General features: G+C 34.4%; 1 protein-coding gene across 3 annotated transcripts; it reads right to left on the reverse strand.

Moving 5' to 3' along the window:
* Positions 1-599: 599 nt before the first annotated feature.
* LOC106099597 (tRNA-dihydrouridine(20) synthase [NAD(P)+]-like) lies at positions 600-17,839 on the reverse strand. Of its 3 annotated transcripts, XR_001225394.1 has the most exons (7): positions 17,583-17,839; positions 17,147-17,285; positions 16,544-16,876; positions 15,856-16,143; positions 15,515-15,674; positions 1,690-1,842; positions 615-701 (listed from the first exon to the last, which is right to left on the reverse strand). XR_001225394.1 is itself a non-coding variant. In XM_013278178.1 (6 exons), the coding sequence occupies exons 1-6, from the start codon at positions 17,734-17,736 to the stop codon at positions 639-641; spliced, it is 1,137 nt and encodes a 378-aa protein (XP_013133632.1). In that variant the 5' UTR covers positions 17,737-17,839; the 3' UTR covers positions 600-638. The 3 variants fall into 3 exon arrangements, 2 of the variants coding, with proteins under 2 accessions (XP_013133632.1, XP_013133631.1); XM_013278178.1 differs by lacking the exon at positions 1,690-1,842 and having other exon boundaries at positions 600-701; XM_013278177.1 differs by lacking the exons at positions 615-701; positions 1,690-1,842 and adding an exon at positions 14,920-15,430 and having other exon boundaries at positions 17,583-17,837.
* Positions 17,840-19,418: the final 1,579 nt, after the last annotated feature.

Genomic DNA, 19,418 nt, shown 5'->3' on the forward strand with positions numbered 1-19,418 from the left:
GGGTGAAAGAATCCTGCATGTTGGGATAGTGATCCGACTATCCTAAATATTAGACTACGCTCGCAAATACAAGAAAAATGTAGCTATAAGCATAAATATACTGGAATATTTACTTAAGCTACCAAGAATGAGACAGAAAAGAAAAAAATGTTAAGGGAGAGAAGACAAGGGAAGAATTACTTATGCGGGATGGTACTTACTATGACATCCCAGAGGCCTACTCACTTTTGTAACGAAGTTCGTCGGTGTCAACTTTTACCACGACGTAATCTTGGCAAATAAGCAAATAACTAGATTTGAACCAGAAGAAAAGTTAAATATTCCAACATTGATATTCAGTGGATAGGCGCTGGACGGCACCAGAGAGAACAACGCGAAGGGCGACAAGCGTGAAATCAAATTGTTAACACGACGCGACGCAGAGAACATATTGATATTTTAATTAGATTTACAAAGTCGGGTCTCGCAGCTTCGCGGGTTACACCCAACTCTTTGAGCCGATCTAATGGCACCCCGCGGACTATAGTTAAGGGTTGTCGGACCCCGCTTTTGTACCTCTCAATATTTACTCGCAAATGCATTACTGTAACAATACTTACTTACTTTTTTAAGTTTTCGAACAGCTTCCGTGTTATCGTTTACAAAAGCTCCGGGAATGTCGCTCGGGGCTTAATTATAGAGAGGCGTTGCGCAGCAGGTGACTGCAACAGAAAGGTACGGCGACGAATAAAATCATAATTGCTTTTTCGACTACAGGCTCCTAACTAATAGTTAAATAAAAAAATGCTTTTGTGCTTTTGCTATTGTTGCTATTTCTTCTTAAAATTTAAGGTCTTTATAATAATTATTTAATTGCTCGACTTCCTTGTCTAATATTACAAAATCATCTTTCAAGTGTGTGCAAATCTAAATAATCGAGCATATGAGAAACAACCGTTGCTGGTAATTTATGAAGCTAATAATAATCGACCATATTTTTTTTTTCGAAAAAAAAAATCACTTCGACATGTGCAGTGATGTTTTTTTTTATTATTTGTTCAAAAAATAGTGTTGACTGCGCGCATATGCAATGAGCCCAGGGTTAAAGAGCCGGGCTCCCCGCGGAGCGCCCGCTGGGCCCGGCGAGCCCGCCGCTGCTGCACGCTGCGCCAGCGCTATACACAGCTCTAATTGATACACTAAAATACGTCACACCGTATAAAAGTTCCATTTGCCTTTCAATGTTTTGTTAACACAATATTATCAAATTTGATTTAACGTACTCTTGAACACGTTTGAAACTTTATATAAAACAGTACCCTAATAAAATATTTCAAGGGCGTTAAACACGTTATTATTTCAATGAATTATTTCAGAATACAGTGGTAATACTTGTAAATCTTCATAGTGGTGATATAAGGTTTCTCTTAACCACAGATAATACAATACTATCCTAGTAATCTTAACGTAAACCGAATAATTTGAATTTCCTATTATGGTTACTATTTCATAATCATTACTGAATATATCTTATATGATTTGCATGGCCAGAACACAAAGTACTATGAGTTAAAATCAACAGTAGCAATAAGAATCTATTTCAGCAGATCGCATGAAATCTCAAATAAGGTATCAAGTACAGTATGTGCATTCTGAGGTGAAAAGAGAACTAACTTAACTATATGTCCAGAGACTTTGCCAACTACTTACATTTTCATTACTTTTTTACGTATATTACTCTGGTTCATTAGTAACGCGTCTTTGTGATTATTGAAATGTTATGCGACGGCGCGCCGTTCTCTGCTCCCCTGTTCGGCCGACAATAGGCAAGTGCACTGCGCTCATCGGCCCTGGGCCAAATATCTGCAAAATGCGTGTAATTATTTATTTGCCCTTCGAACCCTCGCCAAGCCCACTATAGAGCTTGAATAGCCAAACAAATAAATGCAAAGAGAACAATGCAAAGACTGTCAGGAATTTGTGCGATTTGCGCTAATAATTTCAATATTATCGAAATATATTCATACTTATTTTGTAAACATATAGATATGAATGATTATATAAAATATATTGTTTTTTTTTAGCTTGTGAAACGTTAGCATGTGTGTGTATTAAAAAACTTTAACGTCTTAACATGCAGGTAAACAAGCTGAGCTTTTTGTATTTTAATGAATAAAGAGCTTAAAAAGGTATCGTTTTCCGGGCGACCTTTACAAATATATTACACAATGGAGTTGGACAAAGCCGGAGACAAATATCTCGCACTACGTCGCTACTATTTTGACATTTTAATTTCACCCTTGCCCGAAATCCTCTTTAAGCGTGAGGGGGCGCGAGGCGCAGGGCGCAGGCGCTGTCGATGCTCGTATCACGCTCCCGCCTGGCTCCCGCTACAACTTGATTGACATTTATCGTTCGGATTAAAATACATTTAAATCTAATTTTAAATAGAGCAGATTTTTTTCGATTAAAAAGTAACAGAATGGCCATGCGATAAAGACTTCTATTTACCCGACATAACGTTTCTTCAATTACAGTGTCGTAATAATCAAACACAAGGCGGTAGCCAGTCTTTTAGTTTTCGGAAACATAATGTAATTCATAGAAGTACGTTAACTTGGCAACATTTTAGGCATCTGTAATAAAAAAATAAATTGTCCGTTTATTTACAATGTATTAATGCAATAGACTCAACTGAGAATGGATTGTATTTTAAATTAGCGCTACGAAATCTATTCTATAAAATGAAATGACGAACAGGATAATGTGCATGTCGAAATTTTTTGTCGGGATCTCTTTACAAAGTTTTGGCTTTCGAACGAGCGGACGACGTACGACGGACGGGCGTATCGGTTGTGCATTGCGCAGGACGGTAACAATAGAGCTTCGATTTATGGGATTGGACGCCGTTTATGTGTTTCTCGATTAGAGGTAATTTGTGTCAATCACAAGCGGCATTGTACCGGCCACGTCCGCCTCCGATATCGGCCATTTGCCTTAATTAAAAACCGAGCCCCTGAGCATCTGTACAAAAGTCAATCACTGGATTAATATTTGACGTGGGCTCAACGCTTTAGAGTTCACATTTGTTCTCTTTGTGCTGTCTACTAATCGGGTATGTGCCAATGCGGAAAATCGGTATTGTGGTTATTTTCCGTATTATACATTTAAATTAATTCTCTCTTTTTTTCTCCGTGGTCTTTAATTTATTATTTAGTCTTTATTTTATGCTATATCCTCTAGATCTCTGGAAGATTAGAGTATATCAGTTCAGGATTTAATATTAGCCAAAGGAAATAATATTTCAATAACTTAGGAAGGTGTAACTTTCATGGTTGTCTATACTACTCGTGTAATATTATAAAGAGGAAAGATTTGTATTTTTGTGAGGAAATAATTCAAAAACTACTGGATCGAATTCAAAAATTTTTGCACCATTAAAAAGCTGTATTATCACTAAGTAACATAGGCTGTATATTTACTGATTTTTTTTATTTAAACGCTGGCGAAGTTGCCGGCAACAGCTAGTGTTCTTTAAAGAACCAGCTTAATAAAATAACATTAGTAGTAATGCAAACGCTTTATTTTGACTAAATTGACTACATAAAATTGTTGTGAGAAAAAAATACTGCAATATTCGTGAATAAATCGTGACACGCTCATTCATACTAATAATCTATTTTATGCAATTCACAAAACCAATTTCATGACTAAATTTGTTTGCATTTTCGATTTGCACAATGCTTCAACTATGATGACCATCTATACTAGTGTTGCATAAATTTGTTTCCCTTTTTCTCATATTTCACGAAGACTAGGTGAAAGGGAGACAACAATATTTGTGTTCAAAGGGCATGGTCACGTGGGGTATTGCAACCCTTTCGAATCGCCTGCGACTGGTAAACGGTAATTTGATTTCACGCGTGTTTGATGATTAATGCCGATGTGTTATCGCTCCATATTTTACCGATTTTGTCCAATAATATATTTCCCCCTGTGCAACGCCTAATACGACTCAATCCTAAACTTAAACAAGTTACTGTGTGAAAAGTTTTTCCTGTGACATGTGTGGACCTTTAGAAACGTTTTGTTTAAACAATTTTTAACTTATGCATTTACTCAAACCGTATCATTTTGCGACGATACAATTGAGTTTACTAGAATATTAAAAAAGGCGGAATTATTAAAACTAATTATATGATTTCCGCAGTCAAGGCACATACAAATTGCATGAATGCGTCGTTTTCTCTGTTTAATTCTGTACCATCAAGTTTTTAGCGTATTCAAGATTGATTTACAAAAAAAGGAATTCTTTGTGTAAAGAATAAGATTAAACGCGATGTTCCCTACTTCATGTAATGTGTATCTAAGTAATCAAATAACGCTGTATCTATCCTAATCCTTGGTTAATACGGTTTTGTTCGAGTCTCATGCTCCGTTACGCCCCCGCTCAAATATTTGCCCGTCTTTTATATGCTTATCGTGATGCTCAACACTATTGTTATACATTGAAGAGTTTTTTCTATTAAAAAAGTATTTTTTATCTTAAAAAAATGTAGCACGTGACGGATGATCGATCACCGATTTACAGATTTTTGCCAATTACAATGTAGGGGACACTCTATTGATTGTATTTTCAGCATTAGGTATTATTAAACTAGCTTTTTCACGCGACTATGTCCGCGTGGAGTTATCCATCCATCTAAACTTTCGCATTAATAATATAAGTATGACGTATGTTATCATTATTGATTAAAAAAAATCAACTGTTTTATATCTAAAATTGCTTGATACCTAAAATTAAAATACAAAACAAATAGTGCTTGGGTTTTTTGAGATAAAAAAATCTATAAGAAACAAAACGCGTTTGTTTTGCCCGGGAATCGAACTTTTTTATAAAACTAAATAGCCTATGTGTCCTTCCAGACTAAGCTCTACATCTATGCCTAATTTTATCCAGATCCGTTCAGCTGGAAAAGATACAAACTCTAACAAACATCCAACCATCTAAAATTTTGCATTTATGTTATTTGTTAGTAAATATGATGAAGTATGATTACGGCCCATATTCATATTATCTATATTTGTAAAAAGCATGTTGGATGCAAAAATGTTACCTAATAATTTAAATTTGAAATATTGTATTATGTTGAATAATAACTCGTTTGCATGTCGTTATTATAAACATATGACATTTGTAAAGAATGAATATTTTACACAATGGGCATTCTCTCAATCCATTAGTTTTATTTTAGGCTTAAAGCGATCGATGTTCGCGCAAGCCCCGTATATATAAGTGCGAACATCTGTATTTGCGTATCGCGCTCCCACTTGTACACCTATCGCTGCAAAGCCGTATTCAAATAACTTTAATCACTTAAGCATACAAATCCCTTCTCGCGAATAAAGAATTACAATTATTCATACGCGGACGCCGCGCTACAATCCTTTCCGTCTGTCGCCCTGTGTTTGCATATCGCGCGCGTTGATTTACTACCGAAAGTAACTTATTATTTTAGCAAGCTTTAAACAAGCTGTTGCTCGCGACTTCGTCCCCGTTAAATAATAATGGATACAGCCCACGTTACTCACAGATAAATTACCTTTCTCTCATGTAATACATACAAAAATGCAAATCTTTTCTCTATATTATATTACAGAAAACAGAAAACAGAAATCACATTTTACTGGAAATGTTAAGAGTTATGTATCGTTTTAAAAATCTAGCACTGTAATACCAAATATAACAGTTTCTACATTTATTATTTCAGGGGCTGTTTGCACCATACAGAAAAAACGCGCAAAGCACTTAATAAAAGGTGTTCAAAGTATTGTAAGATGCACGCTACGGTAAGCACCGTGTCAACCATTAAACCCTTTTATTCACAAAGTTTTTTACAAAATGTAAGTAGGCGTGTGATAGGTGATCAATAAAATTATCCGACATTACGCTTCTCGTGCGCAATCGGTCGCGAATGTAAAGCGGGCCTCTCCATTTCGTGCATGGCGGAACTGATCGCTGTGACAAGTTACACTTTGACATTTACATCGAACTTTTTTACACGGATCGATGCACCGTTTTCATCTATTGAGGATATGATAGAATGTTCTGCTACATTAATTATGATTGAGCTGTTTAAAACTACCAATGGTGCAACGTTCATTATTCTTGATACAAATTCTTTATGTTTGGTTCTCTGAGGAGCAGTAATCGAAACTGTTGTAAGTATATGTTATCGAAAATCAATCCATCTCCGTATCGTTCCAGCCACTTATTACTTAATTATTGACATCCTTAAAACAAGGTTATAACCAGGAAGCAATATCAAGAATGTATACCATGATGACTTGTAAGATTCTTTGATATGAAGCGATGTTAGGTGTAGACATGAGGCGTTAAAAGTTATCGACAGTTAATGAAAGTTCGTGAAAACATGTGAATAGAAATATGTATCTTTTATGGGATCTTAATAAAATGAAAGTATTGCAACATAATTTAAAAGGCGGAACAACAATAGTTTTCTCATATCCACCAGATGTGCGATAAACGTTATCAAGAGGGTTAACCGTGACCTCATAAAAAGCAGAATTTATTACATCTCACGACCCTTGCCCCGAAACTAAGACAGCGGAGGAAATAATAGAAAATAACGTAATTAAAATCCAACCCTTGCCGTTGTGCTGTTCCGTAAAGGGCTGGATATGAAGCGAGAATGCGTGACCGATGCAATGATATAGTGGTAGCGGGCGAGCGAGTTAGCTAGCAGGCGGGCCGGCTCGGCGGCGGGCGGGGGCGTGCGACGACGGGCTAAGCGATCTTTAATGGCTCTGTTACGAAGTTTTTAAAAACATCAACATATGATGAGGGTAATTTACCTTTTAAGTAATAAATATCTGTTTCCGTTTCCGTCGAAACAGGTTAATTAGTTAATTACAGCTTTAAAACGTTTTGTTCGCTTCACTTGCTATAATTTACAGTTTACAATATGGTGTTGCTTTTATAGTGTGAATTGTATTCTCTTCTACAAAAGTTACTTGAGCTTTGTTTCGATAATTTACGAATATTTTCATATGGTTTGTGTTTGTGCTGCCGTTGATAATAATTTACTTTAAGGCTTTGATGTATAGTTACTCGCACCTGGAAAGAACTTATCACGGCTTCGTTTTCTACGAATTCATATTAAATAATTATTGATTCTTTTTTTTGTTCATAAAATAATGTATTCGCTAAAAAGTAATCTACGTCTGTATGATTATTGGTAATCTTTGTGTATTAGAGACAAATAACAGAAGCCGTGCCGACTTCACAGCGCACGTGACGAGGCGGGCTCGAGACCTGAGCGCCCGGCTCACTGACCGATCACGTTTTATATTGTTTTAGTTCATCTGTTGTCGAGCGTAAACTGGCAGCTCATAATCGGTACATCTTTTTCCTATTTTGATAATAGGAGTAAAATCATTGATACCGCATCATACAAATGTGAAGACATTTAAAACAATTTTCGCTTACTTAGCTTGCGAAGGAAGATTTGAGAAGTTGCCTTTTTAAATTACCATTTAACGTTTTTACAAACGTGAAAATAAATTGTGTATTTTGTACAGACATAATAAAAGTTAACAGGCTTTAATTTCAATATACATTTCTAAGTAAACAACTTTGAAAAGATTAGTAGGAATAAAAGTATAAGTAGGTCGTTCCGAATGTCGATTTTATATTTAAAAAAAAGACCATTGTGATCGCATTTCAAGGTGGAACGTCTTTTATCAAATTACGAACATACAGACAAACATTTCAATAAAAGGCTCTACAAAAACTTGAACTTATACAAAAGATTAGCTAAGAATAACTTTGTGTTATTATACGCCGCCTACATTATTTATATCCTTCATGTTTGAACATTTTCTCCATGTCTCTTATGGTCATTGGAATAAAGATTCTTTTCGCTTATGTTTTTTAAATCACGTTAGGTGCGATGCGAGTCGTAACATTGTTTGTTGTTTGTTAAAGTACGCGTGAATAAGAGATCTTCAGGCGAGTATCGATTGATATTCAAGAGCGGTGCGATGAATGGCCCCCTGACAATGCAATGCTCCGCTACCTAAACGTCTTCTTGATTTGCGGAATGCAACTCCGAAATGGAGTCCTTCTGTATGTTAATTGATAACGGTATCCGATAAGGCAATGAACCGCACCATGTTTGCATAAATATGTAATCATTGAATCAATGTCACAAGTAACGGACTTCACAACCTTTACATTGTTTTGTATATGTAGAATTTCTGTTCCTTGAAATTAATCACGTAATAAACACAGATACGTAATGTTAAAGTAGCACTTACTGCTATCACAAAATGTACTCCTTAGTTGATTATGAGTTAGAACTAACTGAAACATAGTAAACACAACGGATGGTCGCTTAATTGTCGATTACTCGCTTGATGTTATAAAAACTCTTATAACTTGATAAATATATAAAAGGCTTACGTAAGTTACATTTGAATCTTGCAAGCGCAATGCAAAAGCGAGTCCAATGATTGTAAAAGCGCCGCCCACTCCGGTGGTCTATCTGTTCACTAACATTTAATCTGTTTCACTATTCTTATCCATTTAAAAACTGCTTATTGTAAAACTGAAGTCTGAATGAAGGACGTTCGCTGGAACATTGTTATCTAATTCTCAATCGAGTGCATCCTTGCAAATGATGCCGGCCGGAGCAGACATTGCGACGACTTGTATTGTTGTTTGTACGTATGCTATCAAGCGAATTAAATCGAATTCTCCCATTCAGACACGTTTTTTTGTTCCTTTTCTTTGCTTAAGTTATCTTATAGTTGCTAAGCTATGATTATTTTGCTCTGCTTATTTATTCAGCGAATACACTCAATAGGTAATGACGTAAAATAAAACAAAACGCCTGAAATAACACTTTTTTATTTTCCGAGTAAATACTTAAATAAAAAAGGTTTTTTAGGCAAATTATCGATGCTTTGCCCAAGCATACACTCAGGACTTTAACACAATAACAAGAAACTATAATAGATATCGGTATTAAGCGTATACCAAAAGAGAACTTCGTACATTCCCTGTCACAACGCAATCGTATTAAAAAACAAACATAACGCTAATTGAAAACAAAAAGCCTATACAAAATGTTGAGCCATTAAAGGTGATGTGGAGTGACATAGTAATAGAAGGAGGACAAAGAGTGTCGCGGACGCAGCGGGGGAGGTCGGGGGAGGCCAGGGGAGGTCGGAAGCCGACAGGAGCCGCCGGGAGGGGGCGCCGCACGCGCCACTTGAAGCTCGTTAGCGAACAACTACAACAACGCTGGAACAATACCAAACGTACGTTGCCATCACGCTAATTGCGCACAACCATTGTTTTAGTAACGCATTTTAAAATATTTGTTTGATCATTATTTGCACAACGTTAGCGACGGTAAAAAAATGCGGGTTTCTCTTTTGTTTACCATACTATAAAAATTGATTTTTTTCCGTATAAAAAAGTTAAATTCTACAAATGTTATGTTTAAACTTTAAAACAATATAACATTTCACAATAACAATCCACACAACTACCGAAGAGCTATAACTTTGTTTTCATTTTTTGAAACGCTTCTATTAAGTAGCTTGTTTACAATGAATCCATATTCTAATTGATACTAATTTATCCAATTTAAAGCTTCATTCAGGCGACGCCCACCCCATGTCAACGCTTGTGATCTTTGACAACTGTCAAACAACGCCATAGTTCTCTGGCCGTTGCTCGATGTCGGCGGCGCGCAGGCGCGACAATATGCCGGCAATTAAGAGTCGGCGCAGGCGCATTTAACGGCTAATGTGTCTATTAACAAATGTATTTGCCGTGTTCAGGCTCGCTCGTAAATTCCGACAACTGGAACAGTTGGCTCGTATCGCTGCACATATATCAACCGGCTTTAAACACCCACTACACTCTGTGACACGGACCAATTCATTTCTCTAATTTCTTTTTTTGTTGTCCGACACAATGATTACTTTATCAGCATGTAAGTTAGTTATATATTTGAATGGGTAATATTTTGTCAACACATTTATTGTTAAAACAGCTATATAACTTTTATAAGATCTTTTAGTATTTCACGTGGTTTTAAAACTAAGTTTTTAACTTAAGATGGTTAATACAGCGAGTAACTTTAGTGCAATTGCAGTTTAGCGGGTAAGATGTGTTCTGATTAAAACTGCCAAAACGCAGAATTTTTTGTATGATACCGATATTTGAAAAAAAGGCAGAAAATCGCAGAGTGGAGAAACACTCATCGAAAGGTGGTCAAGAAGAGAGGTCGCGACCCTCAGGAATGAGAAAACGATACAGAGAGAGAAAAAAGACATCGCAAGCCATGCGATAGACTAGGCCTATTCTAATTCTCAATGCCGTGTGATGCTAGGTTTAGTTATTTTTAATTTAGTGATAACAAATACTATGCTATGATTTCAATATTATATTCGTTATTTATATTCGTAACATGATTTTTAATGAACCTTCATAACATTGTAGAAACTGCTCCTATTTTTTTTTTCAAACATCATCAATTAAGATCGTGACGGACCATATGCTCCGAACGAGTCGCGTAAAATATTTCAAATCCTGTTAAACTGAGGACTAACAAAAACAACATTCCTTGTAGACATCATCTGTCTCCGAAAGCAATTTATTGAGCGTCAGGAGCGAGGAGCGACGGCCACCCGCGCTCCGCGACACGCGCGCCCTCTCTTCCCTAATAACTTAACCCCCTTTTGTTTTTCTATACAAAGCTCACAATTTATTTAGTAGATCTTTCCTACTGATTATGGACGGGCACGCGTCCCGGCCTTGCACCGCTCAACAGGATTTTAGTTCCTCATCTTTAAATAGATTTAGACAATTAGCAGTTGTTTACTATTGAATAATAATTAAACAGTTTTGAAGTGGGTTAGGATTTAAATAATAACGTCGATTTTAATCATTATAATGTCCACCAACGGGTGGACATTAAGTACAAAGTTATTTTACCTGATATATGTAAACCGATATTGTAATTAAAGCAGTGTGTGACATCTAGATACAACAGCAACCATTTTTTGCTAATGTTATAGAAGTCTTTATTAAATTTGCGATGTTTGACAATGGAATTTTTAAAAAAATATTTCACAATTTTCTTAAAAACGTTTATGTCCTTTATTCGATTGACACGTAAAAATAAAATCTTAGAGACCTTTTAATTATTTACACTGTTCCAAATAACAATTGTTTAACTACTACCGGCAAAGACAACATGTTTCTAAATTTTAAAGTTTCGCTTTATCGCTTACAGTTTCGCCAAAATATTGAATCAATACAGTTTTTAATGCGGGATCGTGAGCGAGACCCTATTCGTAATGAGATGCTGCAGAGTGCGTTATAAAGAGTCCTTCATTGAATTGTCAAAAGTACAATTCAAATGGAATAGTATTCGAGTGTCGCGTTGCTTGTCAACTATTTAAATATGCAACACAAAACAGGGTGACACATCGTGACACGCCATTGTCACTGCAACACGTCAATAAAACTTATTGTTTAAAATAAACGTGAGATGTGATTTAAATAAAATTATTAACGTTGCCTTTAAATGTAAGAAAGAGTGAAAAAGCGAGTTAAAGTTGCAAAAGTGTTTAGCAGGATTGCTACGGTCTGCATCTGCATTGGAGATGTACTAAAGAAACTTAAAATAAAATTATAGTTCACGTAACGAAGTTGTACATAGAAGAAGAAAAGTATACATACTTTGTGTAAATAAAATGTGCGATTTCTGTCTATTCCTTCGGATTACATGTACACCAGTGAGTCCATTTTTATAGTGAGAGTAGTTTTCGTCCATTTAAAATCATTTTATAACAGTGTGTCTGTCGGTACACGCACTTACTTTTCTGGCCAATACGTAACATAGTAAATGTTTGATTGTATTGTGTGGAATTGTATATAAGTGCGAACCTAGCGGCCGCTTTGTGTTAACCGATTTTGCAGTGTGCTTAATTGCATTATTTTCCGCAACTGGAATGTTACATGGATAAAGATGCGCCATCTATGCTTCTACTTAAGTTTAGTTTTTATTATTGCTATAAATGTGTTCTATGTAGAAGTACTAGGTATTTGTATTGGCTTAAAATCATGTACTATGCATGGGAATTATTCCATATCCACGTTAGATACATTCATTTTACGGTCAGTTTTGAGACGACCATTTAACATATTACAAGCCACACTCATTCTATTGTGAGCCTAAATAATGCTCAACAATTATGTTTTATATGATGCGGGCACAGCGAAGAAAATTTTGTGGTTGCATCCAAAGGAAAGCGACGCGTGGTTTTGTAATTTCGCGGTTTGACTTCGACATACGGACATTCTTATAATAACGGAGGTAGTAAATCAAAAAACTCATTATGAATTGAAGACCCTCAAAACATGATGGTCTCACCACTGACCAATTCTATTTTGTTTTTTTAATCCATAAACTGTAAAGTGCAAAGTTTTCATAGACTATCTGTAATGCTATTCTTTACCGCAGCACTCATTAATATAATATTTATTAACCAATACCTATAATATTTATTACTAGCTGTTCCCATGCGGCTTCATCCGCATGGAATTATAAAAACTTTATTATATTGTTAATATTTGTCAAATTCTTAATTGAAAGTGTCGAAATGACATGACATGATGACAAAGCATGGCGACCTTGCTTCCTTGATGTTGGCAGCAACTTAAGGTCTCTTTCCCACATTAGGGTTTTTTATCTAAAATTAGTTTACTGCCCCCTTAGTTTAATGGCGTGAAAATATCTAGCCTAAAGCGTGACGTAAGTGTAGGGCTTTTTATTAAAAAAAAGAATTATTCAAAAATATGCTGTAATTACTGATATCTTAGACAACAAAGAAGTGTGTGTATTTACGCTTTATTATAATAGTATAGACAGTATAGATGACAAAGAAATTGCAGAAAAGAAGAAAAGAACGTTTGATTTAAAAAAAAATTCTATATGTGAGTGATCTAGCTTTTTTCTATTTTACCAGATAAAGTGGGTGAGAGTCAACATATTATAATGTAATATTATCAAGAGTCAATGAAGCCAGTGACAGATATGAAGTTGATATGATGTGATTGTAATTCGATACAGGTTGGGTGATCACGCGGCAGCAGAGCGTGATGTGTGGAAATATCGGAGACCACACGCGCGCTGCTTCGAGAGGCAACGTGCTGCCGACTGACGACGCTTTGCTTCATAAAAATTATAAAGCCTATTGTTTTAATTACGACTAGCTGTTGCTCGTAACTTCGTCTTTGCTTAAAAATAAAAATTAGCCAATGTTATTCACAGATAACTTACCATTCTAACGGTGAAAGAATTTTTAAAATCGGCCCAGTAATTTTTGAGTTATTTCAATGCATACAAAAATACAAATCTTCCTTTTTATAATATTAGTATAGAATTGTAAGAAAGTATTCGTGGTATTAACACACCTAAACTATTTAAAAAAGCAGAGAAGGTTGTAGTTCTAACCACAATGATGTGCATGTTTTACTTTCTAATGCACAAAGAATTCGCGACAGAGTTTTTTTACTTTCATGATATTTTATATCTGAGCTAATTTTTTAAGACAATGGCTTTTTACGTTACTTGTGCTTTATTTTGATCAACTACAGAAGTAAGTTTTCGCTTTAAACCGCAACAATATTAATAAGAAACATGATATGTTTATGAAATAGCATTAATTGTTAATTTAATTGAAGACTTTGGCTTTTTGATGCCTAGTTTCGTATGATATATGATTTACCCATAACAATACTTTCCTTTATTCAATAATAACTTGGGAGCAACAGCTATAAAAGTAAAAACAAGGTATCGGGTCGATGTTCTGGCGTATCGGAGCTATTTAGGTGGATAGTTTGCGGTTTCCTGCGCTGACCGCGACCATATCCTCCTTCAACATGATACCGTGTAGTCGTTCGCTTTAGAAATAAAATAACACACTTCATAAAACTTAAATTGATTCGGAAATAATTTTTATGAAACAAAATATTTACAAATTCGTTTACGGTATTGAGAGTGTATACTACTAAACGAATACTTAAAACTAGATTAAAACTTAATACTTGGTAGAGACGGGCGTGTTTCATCTTAGAATGATACTAAGAAAAATCATATAGAACTAGCTATCGCTCAAGATTCCGTTCGCGTGGACATAAAAAAATACAAAAGTTAGTAGACTACGTTTTCTTCCAGACTATCATCTACATCTATGCGAAACATAGCAAACCGTTCAGCCGTTTAAGCTTCAAACTCTAACAAACATCTATCCATACATCTAAACTTTCGCATTTATAATGTTAGTATGTATGTACATCTTTCAATGATTTATGTATTATCGAATTTAGCACTCGTTTTTAATTAAATCTTGCTTATCGAAACTATATTTTAATAATCGCAAACCATGTTTGTTTGTAAATAAGTGATATGCCAGAGCTAAAATCGCGATAACAGCGCCAGTTATACCAGGCAAGACACATCTATGGAACTGTAGGTACAGGTCAGACATTGATGGGCATTTGAATAGTCAAAGTCCGATGAATCTGCACGAATCTAAATAATAAATATAATGGAGTAATCATTTTTTTGCTCGGTTAATGTAGAACCGATGGAATATCGATTCAAACCATACCGATCATTTTAAAGTACAGAATACCGAATTTCACTTCACTTTGTTGTCACTTGTCAGTGTCATCTGTCACGTCAGCTCAGTTGTCTTTATTTAGTTAGTATTTATTGTTGTTAGTGAATTTTGAGTCGATTTAAAGCCTAATAATGGATAATACCAAATTTACAATTCCAAATTTGCCTGCACCCCAGTGTATTTTAGAAGATTTATCAAATCCGGATGTTCTAAAACATGATCAACCGTTGAAATTCACAGAAGCCGATAAAACTTTACAAGAGGCATACACATGTTTTAATTATTTTAAATCATTGAAAGCTGATGTTTTAAAACATGAAGAGATAATTTCAAAATTAGATGAGTTAAGCGTGAAACTTTCGGAGAATCTGGCCAAACTCAGGACTGGAACATGATGCCATAATTAGGTTTGTTGGGAGAAGTAAAATGTCAATCTTTATTTTTATTTTATTATACTACCAAACTTGATCAAATCTTCTTCAGTAAGTAACCCAATGTGGTATAAACAAACAAGAGCCGCTCCTTGTTCTGCAAACTTCTTATTTTTCTCCCAAAATGTCGATGTGTACTTTTTACCATTAAATGTGATTATTGTACGAAATAGCTTTTCAATTTGTTGTGTCTCATATACTGGTAACTTTAAGGAGATTTTGCCAGCCCAAGCATGTAACTGTGATTTAGGCAGATTGAGATCGGTAAAGTTAGCACGAATAAAACATACCTGAAAATAAAAACAAAATTAAACTTCTTCACGAATCTTCAATTATGTTTAGTATGTTTTTATATTTACAGATTCAATGGATACCTTCATTTGAGTTACATCGTCTAAACATAGTACATCTGACTTTTGTTTTTTGTATGGAGGCTCCAATTCATTGGGGGTAACTTGCCATCTACCTTGTATTCCCATCTTTTGATAGTTCGATTGTTTTTCCTGACAATATTCTTCCAAGTCCCAAATAGCACTAAAAATACAATAACTATTGTAATCATTTTACTTTATAAAATTGAGATTGGTTTAAAATAAATTTATCAAATGGATTATCTAAAATTTCAAAATGTAATGTTTTTGCTTTCTTAAAATTTAGTTAATTCTTATTTAAATATAATAAAGAATATTGGTTGAAGTGAATGTTGAAAACATACCAAATCTGATCCATAGTTTGACATTCTAAGAACTTCCGACCTCTCGGTGTCTCTTGTAAATCTCTTAATATATTTTGCACACAATATTTTGTATTTGAGGGTGAATTATCATAATCAACTGCAAGTTTAAGATATTCTTTAATAACAGTATCCATGGGCAATAGACCTTCTTTTCTAAATATGGAGCAGTTCCATTCAGCTGCCCGTGCAAGCATTACACTTGTGCAACCTGTCATTTCCTTAAATTTTAAAATGTCTGTGTACTTTTCTATTTCTTTAGACCCTCCACTGAAAATTAATTATATTTGTAAAATGTGTTATTTACTGACTCAATTTATGATGATATGTTAGATGTAGATTATACTTATTATGGAATAAATTATCAAAAACACAATAATACTCAAAAATACACATTTAATATAATAACAATCATTAATATTATATAAGTGTTTTTTTTTTTAACTAATTAAACAGTGCTTTCTCAGAATCTATGGTTTCGATTGGCATAACCCATATGTCCTGGTAAGCTAAATAAATTTTCTACTGATTATGATTTTACATATAAAGCATTATGTGAACTGTTACTTAATCTTAAGAATAATGGTTTCTACATGGTACTGTAATTCTATAAAGTTACTTTGATGATGTTTTACACAAAAAGTCCTTTTTGTATCCTGCATTTACTTACTTTGCAATAACAGGTATGGATATTTTATCAGCAATGTATTGAATAACATCAGTATGTACTGCATGCTGTGGACGCTCGTTCCGTGTCCTACCGTGGATCGCAATTGCCTTAATTCCAGAACTAACAAGTTTTTCTACCACACTATAAGTTTCTTCAGGAGTTTGAAATATTCTAATTTTACAAGTAACTGGTATAGAGAGATTATTTACCAATGTTTTTAATATGTCATATGCTTTATCAGTTTGCTCTAAAAGAGCAACACCCATTCCACCTTTTATAGAAAATTCTTTTGGACATCCCATGTTGATGTCAATAGCGGCAACATCATTTTCTCTGTAAGAAATAGTTTTATGTTCGTTGAATTGCTTCAAATGTTAATCATCTTATGGAGTGTAACTTATATATATATATATAACTCTATAAAGATATATGACATGATGACGTTTCTACAACATAGTATGGTTTCAATCTTCAAATATTTTTTTTCATATATGTCTTAGATTTGCAGGTATCAAAATATTAAAAACTTATACCATTGGTCATTAGTTACTTGCTGGTTACATTATTTGGTGTTACTTTCTAATTTTGTAACTAAAAACTTACACCATTTTGGCAACTTTCAGGGCTCGTTCAGCATCACAAGTTCCAAGCTGTAGTACTACTTTGTCCTTCTCTTCATGACATGTGCGGAATACAACAGTGCCATCTGATTGGTCTATGTAGTCAACAGTTTTTAAAATATCTGTAAAAATCATCAAATTTGTGATGCCACATTTATCCTGCACAATACATAAATACTTTTGACATATTAGTATAGATCTTACGTATAAGGGAAAATACGGTTTGTACAATGATAAGTTAACTTTAGACTGCTTACTAGATCAAATATACAAACACTATTGAATATTCTAAAAACATAACCTCTTAAAGGTCACGACGGTTAGTAAAGAACTTTCCTATGTAGTCAATGTGTAGTTTTTGCTCTCTTATGTTTTAAGCAATGTTAGAACTTTATGTAATACATAAGACTGAATTTTACCATTACATCTTCGCTTTGAGCGCAAAAACTTCCAATCTATTAATTCCTCTGTATAAACAATATCGGCACCATATCTTAGCGCCAAAAGCCTCATGGGCAAAGTTCCAATGCGCACCATTGGTGCCAGAATAATTTTGTTGTCGTATGTTAACATATTAGTTTAAGCAAGTTAATTATTTTCTTCAGGTAAAATTGTTCTCTTATCGCAACTTTTCATTATCAACTTTTCGTGGCTGTCAAGTGTCAACTGTCAGAGTTAGTATAGTGACAGTGACAGATTGCCTATACTTTGCCAGTATAGTAGTACATGTTTCTTTTGGCAGCAGGCAATTTTATTAAATATAAAGTGACATTTAATGTCAGGGTAACAGTGACATAGCTTGTCAGTTAACTTCGTGTCTACGCACTTTGTGTGTTTTTTAATGTTATTCCATGAAATAAAGTGATGAAAGTGTTTAAAAGTAGTTGAAGAGAGTTTTCTTTTTATCGCTGAATAGATGTAGGGGGTGTGTTGCAATCAGAATTTGTTACCACTTTTTAATTCAAGAAATTCCCTAACTCTCAAGGCGACGCATATTTTTAGATTTGTAATTTCAAAAAAGTTAGTATATACTAATTGATTTAAAATATTTTGCTGAAAGTTACTGAAAATTGCAGTGACCGAACCCTTAATTGTAACGTGTTTTGTGCAACTGGAAGTATGGCCTTCGTGACATAAATTACAATGTCAATGCCAAAAAGGTGCCACAATATCTTTGCGATTCTATATTTTGGATTTGTTTTGATTTTTTGATTGGTATCTGACAAGTAAATGACATTGACAGTTAAGCTTGGTCGAACTCAACTTTTGTGTAAAACAAAAATTACCTTATATTAATTTGTTAAAAAAGTTTTACTTGCCAAATAGTCGTACCTTACGATATATAAATTTTATATTCTATTGCAAAATAAACATGAAGCCCACAATCGCAGCCGACGAAATGTTTCCAGAAGGAGTTGGCCCCTATATGGATTTAGAAGAAGTATGTATTTACACCCCTAAGAATAGGCTCTGAGACCCTCACTGGGGACGCATAGCGAGCTATGGATGATGATGTATCTACATTAAAACTATCAAAGTACATTGCATACATTTTACGTATGCATAAAATTCATCATCCAGTACAGTTAGTAGTCCTGTAGTGTTACATACAGGTGGATTTGAAGTTATTACATTTACCTACTTGGAGATCTAGACTTGAGAAAGATCATAATTGTGTATATTGATTTTTGACTTTTATTCATCTTATTTTTAGGCAGGAGGACCATCAAATCTCCTTATGGACTTGGCTGCCAATGAAAAAGCAATTCATGCAGATTTCTTTAATGGTGTGTATGTAAAAATGTACCTAAATTATCCATACTTAATTCAGTAAAAAGACAGTCGTTTATAATAATGTTCCAATGGCATTAAAAACCTTTTTTATTCAGTGTTAATGTTTAAATTTGTACTTTTAATTGCAAATTTCAAAACCTAAGGGCACAAATGAAAGCCTTTTTCATTGGCTAACAATTACTGTTACCTTGGTCATCTTGCTTCTCAGCTGTTTTTGGCCTGTAGTTTCTGTTCTTTTTCTGTATAATTTTTTCCAATTCATACCCCCTTAGATTAAAGTGTGAAAAATGTAGCATATAGACTATTACTGTCAGACTTTTCATAAAAAAAAAATGTATAATCCGAAAATATATTGTTGATCACGACATCCTAAATAACAAAGAAGTGTATATAATAAAACCTTATTATATTAGTATAGATAATTGTTCATCAGTTAGAACTGTTCTTACTGATGATTTTTT

The sequence above is a fragment of the Papilio polytes genome, unplaced genomic scaffold (assembly GCF_000836215.1).
Source record: "Papilio polytes unplaced genomic scaffold, Ppol_1.0 DF824102.1, whole genome shotgun sequence".
Classification (NCBI taxonomy): domain Eukaryota; kingdom Metazoa; phylum Arthropoda; class Insecta; order Lepidoptera; family Papilionidae; genus Papilio; species Papilio polytes.

Excerpts from the sequence above, each read along its gene's own strand:
- LOC106099597 (XM_013278177.1), bottom strand. The coding sequence starts at position 17,736 with ATGTTAACATACGACAACAAAATTATTCTGGCACCAATGGTGCGCATT. Across the intron at positions 16,877-17,146 it reads CTGAAAGTTGCCAAAATGGT|AGAAAATGATGTTGCCGCTA; the intron begins GTAAGTTTTTAG and ends TATTTCTTACAG. Across the intron at positions 15,675-15,855 it reads CAAACTATGGATCAGATTTG|TGCTATTTGGGACTTGGAAG; the intron begins GTATGTTTTCAA and ends TTGTATTTTTAG.